The 11762-nt window shown below is 35.8% G+C and overlaps 3 protein-coding genes across 4 annotated transcripts; all 3 read left to right on the top strand.

The window, feature by feature from the left end:
- Positions 148-3908, top strand: LOC18590323 (transmembrane 9 superfamily member 5). Its single transcript, XM_018126922.1, has 6 exons — positions 148-163; positions 269-878; positions 978-1112; positions 1668-1824; positions 1928-2412; positions 3358-3908. The coding sequence occupies exons 1-6, from the start codon at positions 148-150 to the stop codon at positions 3572-3574; spliced, it is 1620 nt and encodes a 539-aa protein (XP_017982411.1). The 3' UTR covers positions 3575-3908.
- Positions 4252-9674, top strand: LOC18590322 (cell division protein FtsZ homolog 2-1, chloroplastic). Of its 2 annotated transcripts, none has more exons than XM_007015762.2 (7): positions 4252-5796; positions 6533-6832; positions 7508-7598; positions 8376-8500; positions 8670-8762; positions 9220-9271; positions 9352-9465. In XM_007015762.2, exons 1-7 carry the CDS (start codon positions 5137-5139, stop codon positions 9372-9374), a joined length of 1344 nt encoding a protein of 447 aa, XP_007015824.2. In that variant the 5' UTR covers positions 4252-5136; the 3' UTR covers positions 9375-9465. The 2 variants fall into 2 exon arrangements, with proteins under 2 accessions (XP_007015824.2, XP_007015822.2); XM_007015760.2 differs by having other exon boundaries at positions 4253-5796; positions 9220-9276; positions 9352-9674.
- LOC18590321 lies at positions 10555-11417 on the top strand. The gene has a single exon (XM_018127293.1). It carries the CDS (start codon positions 10645-10647, stop codon positions 11140-11142), a length of 498 nt encoding a protein of 165 aa, XP_017982782.1. The 5' UTR covers positions 10555-10644; the 3' UTR covers positions 11143-11417.

Raw genomic sequence — 11762 nt, 5'->3', positions numbered from 1 at the left:
TTTATTTATATATATATATATATATATATATATATATATATATATATGTATAAGTTCAACAGATAATCTTATTAAATTTTTGTTAGGATCTAGTTTCTCTGTCTGGGACCAGGGATTTATTTTTTTTATTTACAGTGAAAACTCCCGATGTTATCACTTAAATGTTTTTTTCTGTCTCCTTTTTTCTAGCCATAAGGTAAATGGTAATATTGAGGTTTCATCTGTTCCAATTTTTTAGCATGTGGAGTTTGTAATAGTAACTAGTAAGTTGGCATTTTATGGCTTGCAGATCCTGTAGTACACAAGAAGGAGTCCCTTGGGGAAGTTCTGAGTGGTGATCGTTTGACCAGTGCTTTATATAAGTTGAACTTCCGGGAGAACAGAATTGCGGAGACATTGTGTCACAAGAAGCTTGAAGGAGATGATGTTGCAACATTCAGAGATGCTGTAATTAATGATTTTTACTTCCAGATGTACTATGATGATCTTCCATTTTGGGGTTTTGTTGGGAAAATTGAGGAAGACAGTTGGACACTTGAGGAGAACACACCCAAGTATTTTCTATTTAAACATGTGCAGTTTGATGTACTTTATAATGGCAACCAAGTGATAGAAATACGTGCATTTAGTGACCCAGATCAGGTCGTTGATATAACAGAAGATGTTGGAATTGATGTTAAGTTTACTTATTCAGTCACCTGGAATGCAACCTCAGCTGCTTTTGAGACCAGAATGGATAGATATTCAAGAGCTTCATCCCTTCCAATCCTCCAGCAGATTCATTGGTTCTCATTCATCAACTCCATTGTCATTATTATGCTATTGATGGGGTTGCTTACCTTGCTTTTCATGCGGCGTCTGAAGAATGACTTGAGAAAGTAATTTGCTTTTGGTATTGTTGACAATTTTAATTAATTTTAGACCTATAGAATGGCTTTTTGGTCCTTTGAGGCTAAGGTTTGTTGCATGCATAGCAGGTGTTCAACTGGAGATGAAGAAGAAGAAGACAAGGAGGTTGGTTGGAAATATATTCATGGTGATGTATTTAGATGTCCGCAAAACCTGTCCTTGTTTTGTGCTGTCTTGGGCACGGGTACTCAACTGCTGACCTTGTAAGCTACTAACTACAGTTCTCCTATCTGCTTGGTAACTTGTTCATGATTGTTAAGTTATCAGCTGATATATGATCAAGTACAGCAAGAATAATAAACAAAGCCTTTTCTTGCTTGATGGCAGTGGCAACTGAGATACAATTGTTATGATATATGCATTGGGGGTCTACTTCCTTCTTGCTGATATAGTGATATATTTTAATTAAACCAATCCTTGGTCACCATCTTATTCTTCTTTTTCCTCTTCTTTTTGCATTCTTCTCCCCATTGCCTTCTGTTTCAAAAATGTTTTTATGCTTTCATATCTTTGCAATCCATCATCAAGAAATGTAATTTTGATGCCTTCACTGTCCAAAACATTATTGCATATTTATAATACTTTAAAAGAGTGGCCATTATGGGGTTTGATTTTCAAATCAAATTCAAATGCTCACCCTTTCATAATTTTAATGGTGCTATGCTATTGTAGAAGCATTTTAGAGTAGGATTTTTAAAATGGTAACTCTCAGTGCATGAAAGTTTATGATTTTTCCTAACATTTGCATTTCCCTTCAGAGTTTGCTGCTTATTTGTGCTAGTATGTTTTGGTGTCCTCTATCCTTACAATCGTGGAACACTAGGCACTGCGCTTGTCACTTTATATTCTGTGACATCTGTAGTTGCTGGGTACACTGCAGCTTCTTTTCACTGTCAGTTTGCTGAAACTGGATGGGTAATTATCTAATACAATTTAATGTTGCACATAATGCCTTTTTTTCTTAAAAAAAAAAAAAACTGTTAGCCTTATTTATTGAATAAAAAGTGTCAATTTCCAGGAAAGGAGTGTTCTACTGGCTGGAATCCTGTATGCAGGTCCCTTTTTTGTGATAGTTTCCATCCTTAATGTGGTTGCTGTGTCTTACGGGGTCACAGCTGCACTCCCTTCTGGCACCATCATGGCTATTATTCTCATATATGCCTTTCTCACCATTCCGTTGCTTGCCTTGGGAGGGGTGCTTGGGTACCTCTTTAGGTCTGAATTTTATGCACCTTGTGCTACAAAAAGATACCCAAGAGAGATTCCTCCATTGGAGTGGTACCGAAAAACTCCTTTTCAAATGTTTCTTGGGGGTTTCTTATCATTTAGTGCAATTGTCCTTGAGTTACAACACTTATATGCGAGCCTGTGGGGATACAAGATATGCACTCTTCCCAGCATTTTGTTTCTCACGTTCATCATCCTCATCCTCCTCACCACAATGTTAAGTGTTGGTTTGACATACATTCAGCTGTCTGTGGAAGATCATGAATGGTGGTGGAGGTATGTGCTCTTGCAATTTTATATGCATGAACATGTTCATGCATAAATATGCACACTGAATACAACTATAGACACACTAATGGAGATTGGTGTCTGGGGCTTCTTTACTTCATATGCTCTTGCCTCATTTTTTATAAGAACTTCATTATGATATAAAATCTCACAGAGCAAGGAGGATGTTTCAATTCAATTTAAAATTGCTGCCAACCTTTTGGGAAAGTTTGCATCTCTTATACACAGACAGGATTTTATATTCATTTAGGGCTGGTCAATGTTTAAAACTGGTGGCAAAATCTCAAACAGCTGGCTCTTTTTAGTAATTTGCAAAATCATATATTTGAATAAATACTATTAAGAGGGTTCTTAATGTTCTTCGATTTTTACTGATTTTATTTTGCGTGAATGATGTTACTGACTAGCACATGATTAGCGTGTTGATTGAAAAAAGACTTTCCTCTAACTGTGGATGCTGGAAGAGTTTGCCTTAGGTGCTTAAGTCTTGTTTGTTTCCTTACCTGGTTAACTATTTACTTTGTTTTTGAATTATTTACACTATCAAGCTGGAGGTTTTTGCTTTATCTCAATTATAGAACTATGTTTTTTATATTAGTTAATTTATTTTCTTTTTACATTTCTTTTTCCTAAGTTTTGGGTGTTCTGTTTCAAATCTTTTTCCTTCTAGAACACCCACCCTATACAAAAAATTAACTTTTTGGTTTTGTTGTATCTGTTTAGATTCTAGGAACAAAAATGTTAAGGTTTTGGAAACCACATTGAATGCTTGTTGGAATATTTTCCTTTTGTTCCTTTTGGTTCCTGCTTCCCCGAACCCTCAAAGTAACTTCCTTTCATTGATGAAAATAAGTGCAAACATACTTTGTTTTTCCATAATTCCCCTTGCATTGCTGTAGTATTTTAAACACTTGGTGTTTTTGCTTGATACAGATCTGTGCTGTGTGGGGGGTCGACTGCTATGTTTATGCTTGCTTATTCGATCTACTTCTACCTGAGGTCAAGTATGAGTGGCTTATTGCAGCTATCATTCGTTATCGGCTATAATGGTTGCATGTGCTATGCATTCTTCTTGATGCTTGGCACAATAGGCTTCTGTGCCTCCCTGATGTTTGTTCGCTACATTTACCGTGCTGTTAAGAGCGAATGACTATGCTTCTGCAGCTCGACGGTAATGGTTTACCATTTTGTCTTGCTGCCATCTTGCAACTGCCCTATCCCCGTAATCATATTCAAAAAATTGAAAAAGGGGAAGAGGGGTGATCGTGGAATAGGGAAAAAGGAAGCAGCAAGGAGAGATCCAAACATTTTAAAGGATGTGATATCTGCAAAAATTTCATGTAAGCATGAGAGAAAATCATGCCTGCCTTTTGATGCAATTAACTTTTAAGGTTGAGAATAGGTTGGAACTCTTCACTTGTTAAAAGATTCATATACATGTACATTGTCCACAGGTTAAAAAGAATGCTTTTTTGAAAGGTTTATGTGCGGAGGGTGTTTTTACAATGCATTTCTTCATTTTTACAAACTTCTTGTCATGTTCTTACAAAGTAAAAACAAGTAAACGAATAACAAAAATAATACGCGAAATAAGATGATCAAACCTAGATGATTTTAAATTATCTCTACTTTAGAAGCAAAATGTTGAGAGAAATCAAACCTGATCCAAGTCATGAGATATTTGACATAACTTGATGAGAGCAGATGTTAATCCAGAATTCTAAGAAAAAAAACATAAAACTGCCAGGGCTCCCTCCTATGGACCCCCGCAAGGCTCTTCTTTAAACTGCCATATCACAAAATTTCAGTCAAGTTTGTTAAGTAAACTGCAGCTAATACCCCATTTGACTTTGCTACGGTCTACATCAAATTTGTAACTTTTGAGACTTCGTCGGGAGGCTGGAGACCGGAGAGTGACAAACCTTACTAAACCACCAACCAGCCAACAATATGCCCTCTTTAATCAACTATCCAGATCAAGCAAAAGTTAAGTGACAAGTGAAGGTCCCGTTTCTTTAGTCTTTAGTTTGTATTGGCACCTGTCACAAACATTCACGGGACTTTAAAAACACCCATCTTTCGTTTTGGACACTTTTTTTTATAGTGTACTAAGTTAGTGTGTGCAGATTCCTTGGAATTATTCTTGGGGTGCAGTTTCCTTGGATTCTTGTCTCGTTGTAGATCATTTTGCTTGATTGTTAATACCCTGCTGTTATTTTCCTTATTTTGTTCTTTTTCAATGCTTCAAAATTTGTTCTTTCAAGTCTCTTTCGCAGATTTTACTTTTATCCAGTTCTGTCTGCCTTTGATGGTTTAATCTGCGGTTGAAGGTCATTTTTATTCTGGGTTTTTGATCTTGTTGGTGGGTTTTTAATTCTTTGCAATTCAGCATTGTTGTTAATTTTGCTTCCATTTTTTTTTTCTAGTAAATTGATCGATTTTCATTCTAGCAAAAAGGTAAAACACTCGTTAGTGCAATTCGGGACCATCTTTGATAAATCAATGTGTTGAAATAGGAGAATTTGTGTTTACTTTGCCTTTTATTTTGTTTCTAAAAACAATGCTGAATTACTTCAAACGATTAACTGTATTTTGATCATTTGGGTTTTAATAACCAGGTTTGAGCAATGATTTGTATCATATTATTCGATGTTTGAGCATATTGGTTTATGTGAATTGTAAGTTTCAGGAATTGGGTTTTGTGCTGCAAATATGGCAGCTTGTTTGTCTCCTTGTTTTGTACCATTTGACTCTCGAGCATCTGTTGGAGTGTTCGCCTTATCCAGAAAATATAGTTTGAAGGAGAGGTGGATTAATGGAGCTAGTTTCTTGAAGGGTTTTAGCAAGAGGGGTTCATTGGGTGCTTGCCAAAGGCAAAGAGATTTTCCAAGTTTCACAAAGTTTAAATGTTCTGTTAACTCTAATAATGCTAGCCCAAATCATAGTAAAGCATCTTTTCTGGATTTACACCCTGAAGTTTCAATGCTTAGTGGTGAAGAAAATGATGCACTTTCTAACCTGAGAAATGAAAATTATTCTAAGAACATCACCAAGAGCTTGAGTGAACCCTCCAGCCCAAGTAACTATAGTGAAGCTAAGATCAAAGTTGTTGGTGTTGGGGGTGGTGGGTCTAATGCCGTTAACAGAATGATTGAGAGCTCAATGAAAGGCGTGGAGTTTTTGATAGTTAACACAGATGCTCAAGCCATGAAGATGTCTCCTGTGTTGCCAAAGAACCGTTTACAAATTGGCAAGGGGCTGACTAGGGGTCTCGGTGCTGGTGGGAACCCAGAAACTGGCATGAATGCTGCCAGCGAAAGCAGAGCAGCAATTGAGGATGCAGTTCATGGTGCAGACATGGTATTTGTGACGGTAGGTTCTATTTCACATGTTTAATTGCTAGAAGCTTTAAGCAACTCCAGTAGTAGATTCACAGTTTGAATTTAGAATTCTCTTGCTATCATCACTTCCTTGAGAAGGAAAGTTATGATATTTTTTGCCTCAGTTCTACTATGGAAGCATAAAATCTATGAGATTGAGTTTTATTTTCCCCCCTATTTCGCTGGTCTTTTGGCTAAAAAATATGGTATCTGCCACTCTGCCATACTTTTGTAGGATTTAGGTAGCATATGTGTGAACATTACTTGCAATATAAAAGTTACTACTTTTCTATTTGAGTAATTTTTAGTTTTTATGTCAATAATGAATCAGTAGTCTTTTCTTTCTTTTTTTGAAGATAAAATTATTAAACCTGATTTCTCTAAACCATTAGCTGCAGTAACATTTTGGAACATTTTGATACTTAAGTTAGATTAAGAACCACATATTCAACCTAGAATGATAATGTTGGAAATGATATTATATTTTCTCAAAGTTTCTAAATTTTAGAGGGTGCCAATTATGTGCTCCATTGTGTGAGTTCATATGTTTAGTGGATGAGGGGGAATTAAATTCCAAAACAAGGTCAGAGGAGTTGCTATGAGTGTAGCTTCTTCTAAATGTTAGAAACAAATCTTCTGCACTTGTGGGAGCAGAAGGCTGCTATCTGTTTGTTATTTTTATTCTTTTATTGGATTATGTGGTTTTACCTAGGGCATTAAACCTGCAGGCTGGAATGGGTGGAGGAACTGGCACTGGTGGGGCTCCAGTAATTGCAGGCATAGCAAAGTCAAAGGGAATCTTGACTGTTGGTATTGTTACAACACCCTTCTCTTTTGAGGGACGGAAGCGGGCAATTCAAGCTCAGGAGGGAATTGCAACCCTACGTGAAAATGTTGACACACTTATTGTTGTTCCAAATGACAAGTTACTGACTGCAGTTTCACAGTCCACCCCAGTAACAGAAGCATTTAATTTGGCAGATGATATACTTTGGCAAGGTGTTCGTGGTATCTCTGATATAATTACGGTAGGTATGCAAAGCCAAAAGATGAAAATTAGTGATAATAATCCTTCTCTCCCTCTTGGTTAATTGCTCTAAAGCACATATTTTTCTGAGTAATACACTTTGTTCTTGCATTTTGTCTGTGTATGTGCTTTAGTTCATAACTAATGCACGCCCATCAGGGTAGGCAGGTAATTGATTCTTTAGAAATTTGTTAATAGTCAAACTTCATTGTTATTCATAGATTAAAAACCTTTCATTATTAAGGGTCGTAAACTGGCTTGCATTTATTTCTAAATCTGAATTTTCATATTTGATGCACTTAAATGTGCAAAATTCTATTCTTGCTTCTTATGAGTGATTGTAAAATGCTACTGTCATTGCTGGAGCAAATAGATACAATTTTGTTCAATGTAATGTTGTTAATTGACATTCCTTTTCAATAGGTGAATTGGTGTCTGGAGTATTAAAATATTTGACTCTGGTGGTGTTTTGAAATTATTAATCTAATTTGTTACAATTGCATTCCACTTCTTGTATTGAAGTGCAAATATGTTCTTACATCAACATGTCCAGCAGAGGTTCCTTGTATTCATCAGTTCTTTTGATTAGGGTTTTGGGAATCAGATTTCTTGGTCAATTAATTTGGCGTTTTTGTGTTATTGTCTGCTGCCTAACATTTGCAGAATTTTTATGCAGGTGCCAGGTTTAGTTAATGTTGACTTTGCTGATGTGCATGCTATTATGAAAGATACAGGGTCTTCTCTAATGGGGATAGGAACTGCAACTGGTAAGTTTGGTCATTGCAGTCTCCTATTTTTACTTTGACTAAATTAAAAGGAAATAAATTTAAGGGAGAGGTATTAGTAGCTTGACCAGTGGTGGTTCATCGAATCTTACTGCTTCAAGTTTGATATTTATGATCTAATTACCAATAATGTCACAACACTTGTAAGTTGATGCCTGTTGCTCACACACCAAAGTAGTGATCTGTTAACTTTTTTGCTCATAGATCACGATATTAACATCTTTATGTTAAGAACGAAGAGATAGCTAATCTTTACTATGGCATAGGATATTAAAATATGAATGATTTATGAGACTCGTACCTTGATTATGCTTTCCTTCAGTTAACTGTTTAAATTATTTTAATCATTACGTAATTAGTTTAACTACTTTTCAAAAAAAAAAAGTAATTAGTTTAACTTATATATAAATATTTGTACTTTCCTCTTATCTCTTTTATGTCTTGACACTTTTCCTTGTTTCTGTCATTCTCTGACATCTTATTAAAATTTGTAGTGATATTTGAAATAGTAAGTAAACAGAAGAGAAGCACAATTGCATCAATTCATGTGTTTTTCTTGTATAAAAAACGCTTGTTACTTTTACAATAACTTTGATTGTTCCCTTTTTTCTCTTATAATATGATCCCATTCATTTGTATCATATATGATATCCTATCCATTTTTGCCATATTACTTTGGCCCTAATCTGAACAATGCATGTCTTTCGGGTGTTTACTGTAGATGGTTGGTATAATTGTTAATATTTTGCTGAATTGCAGGCAAGAGCAGGGCAAGAGATGCTGCATTGAATGCCATCCAGTCACCTTTGCTAGACATTGGGATTGAAAGAGCTACTGGTATCGTGTGGAATATAACTGGCGGAACTGATTTAACTTTATTTGAGGTGGGCCATAACCTTTGGCTTGTATTATGTGCACACATTTTTAGGGATATTTTTGGGGTAGTTCATAGTTGAAATATTGGTTATGTGTTGGACCCTAGTCCATGTTGTTGAACATTTTCAGATTAGTAATGATCCCACTGCTTATGTCAAAATTTTCTTTGACTTGTAGGTGAATGCTGCAGCGGAGGTTATTTACGACCTTGTAGATCCAAATGCAAACTTAATATTTGGAGCGGTCATAGATCCATCACTAAGTGGCCAAGTAAGTTTAGTAGTTAGAATGCTACAAGCATTAATCTGTCACTATTTTAGCGTTGTGACCATCACTATTGGACAAATTGGAAAAGGAATAAAGAACATGTTATAAAATTCTCTACCTTGTCATCCAATGGCCATCCCAAAAGTTAATAAAAGAAAAAACGGAAACAAGCCTTTAGAGTTTTTAGTGAACCTTCCTGACAGTTTGAGATTATTGTTTCTCTTAAATATTGAAGATGGAGTAAATAAATCAGGCTTCCTCTGACAAAAGTAGTATTAGAATTGCCCAAATGATAAACATAGTTGTTTCCTTGTCATCTGTTCATGCATCACGGTCGAGATATCCAATTAGCAAGATGAATGAAGTTAGTTGTTGAATGATTTGATCATTTAAAACAAAACCTTAATGTAAACATACTTTGTATGATGCTTATTATAGATGAGCTTCCCTTTGCTTGTAGGTCAGCATAACTCTGATTGCCACTGGATTCAAGCACCAAGAAGATAGTGAAGGCAAGGTAAGTGCTTTTAGTGTATTCCCTTTTCAGTTTAGTTTCATCTTCTTCATACCCTTTTGATCTGGGAATATGCAGGGAGCTCAGCTTGTGCCTGCTGAAGTTTCCATCGGTTTCAACAGACGTACTCCTGATACAGATGATGGTTTGCCAGAGATTCCCGAGTTCCTAAGGAAGAAAGGCCGTTCACGATTTCCTCTACTCTGATTTTGTTTTCTTGAAATGTAAATCTCCTCTCCTTTATTGTTTAACTTTGTTAAGCTTTCTTTTCATAGGATTAGAACCTAATAGAATGCCTCTTTGGCAATGCAAGTTGTTTTTGCTCTTAACAACTAATTGACTACAAATTTATTTGCTTGAACTTTCTTAGATACCAATATATAGATCAAATATTTTGTTGGAAATTCGTCGGCAATGTTACGTGGAAATTATTATTGGCAGAATTTTTTGTTGGAACGGAAGAAATTAAATCTGTCAAAAATTTCATAAAAAATCGACTGAAAATTTGTCCGAAATATATCTTGAAAATAGAAAATAACTTTGGTCGGACCTAAATCCACCAGTAAAAATACACTATTTTTCGAAAATTATTCCAACAAAATTAATTCCATAAAAAAATCCTTGTTTTCTTATAATGATGAGATTCCATCGTAAATATTAAACAGCCAAAAAAAAAAGAATAATTGAGACAAAATTCATGATAATATTTGTCCTTTTATCACCATCCTTGTTCTTTTAAGAAATCAGGCTTAGATACACGACGACTAAAATAATTAATAGGATGACTTCTAGCTTAGCTATATTCTTTTTCTTCATAATTACTTACTTAATATAATTTGGAGCTAAAAGAATCTTTTGTCCCTAATTCCCAACAAGTAAAAGAAAATTTTCAAGTGGGCTAAGGTTAATGGTATTTGGCACAATTTAGAATGAAAATATCGGAATCTAGTTTTGAGTATGTCCACATCTTTCCCTCACGAAATCGAATGCTCACCTTTTTCCACCTCATACTCTTATAAAATCAAATACAGCAACCCCACTGGAGGCCCCCCAAGCCCACTGTCCACCTTTAAACCTTCTTTAAGGAAAAATACCAAAAAGAAAAAGAAATATATTAACATATTAAAGCCCACCACCCCTCTTCCAAAAAACCGAATCTTATGTATTCCAACTCCACAAAAGCCACACAATTGGAAGACCATCAGCTGTGATGAAACGTTTGTGCATTGCAAACCATACAAAGCCAACGCTTGGTGACGTGCACTTCGACTCCCCACCCATTCTTTCCAAAGCAGCCTTAATATAAATAACCCTATCAGACTCTCTCTCTTTTGCACTCGCCGTTGTAGCATTATCATCATCATCATCATCATGCAGCAAGATTTGCCCACCCGCAACAACATGACTACTCCCGACCAGAATTTTGCTTCCAAACCCGTCGTCGCCCCGCGGGTTCCTACCTTGTCCTTCATGTCCAACGATAAGCCTAGTTTCGGACATGATCAAGATCAAGTCAAGTCGTTGCATGACAAGTCTTGCAAGGGTGGATACAAAGTGGAAGATGGTTGCAATAAAGGGTCATCATCAGTTTTGGTTCCTAGAGGGCATGCCAGCGATGGAAATGATGCTGTTGAAGCCTTGCAAAAGGATTCCGGACGTGAAAGGCTTAAAAGACACCGAGAAGAGGTAGCAGGTACGGTTCTGATACCAGATAAATGGGGTAAGGAGGAGTTGCTCAAGGATTGGATTGATTATCCTTCCTTTGATTCGTTGTTAGCTCCCAATGGACTTGCTTCAGCTCGTAAAGCGCTTATGATGGAAGGAAGGAGGAATGGTTCTCAAAGATTGAGGATAGAAAGTATGTGTTGAATAGATTAATATTTTCTGATATAAAAATTATATTAGTAGCAAGAGCTTGATGTTTTAGCTGTTTCTTTATCATATTTCTGTAAATCTCATTGACTGGTGATCACCATTTTTAGGCCATATGAAGTAGATTGATAAAAATATGTATGCAGTCTTAACTTTCCACTCTATCACTGCAATATTGCTGAGATTTGATTATAGAGTGAGGCATATATCTCTCTTGATTGTAAAATATGCTTATATATATCTATATAAATGGTTCACAAATTGAAACCAGACATTTGGAACCGCTGCTTGGATATTATCTTTATTTTCTAAAAAAAGTTGATTTGTTTCAGCAATACTCTACCTCTTCTGAAAGGGGGATGTTCATAGTATGAGATAAGCACATGGCCGGCTTTATGATACTAATTAGAATATTTCTATCAGACAACCAGACAAACAAACATATAATGAGAATCTAAATTATTGTTGGCGGTATGGGATCTTCCTTTCTGACTGATGAAATTCAAAGAGATTGAACTGTTGTTGCGTTGAAAGATTTCTACTCAGCAAATCACGGTTATTGAACATACTGGATTAGATATGGATGAACATGCCTATTATATATATCAAGACACTTT

This window comes from Theobroma cacao, chromosome 9 (assembly GCF_000208745.1).
Source record: "Theobroma cacao cultivar B97-61/B2 chromosome 9, Criollo_cocoa_genome_V2, whole genome shotgun sequence".
In the NCBI taxonomy this organism is placed as follows: domain Eukaryota; kingdom Viridiplantae; phylum Streptophyta; class Magnoliopsida; order Malvales; family Malvaceae; genus Theobroma; species Theobroma cacao.
The sequence above is the reverse complement of the archived record's forward strand: the minus strand, read 5'-3'. Positions and strand labels throughout refer to the sequence as shown.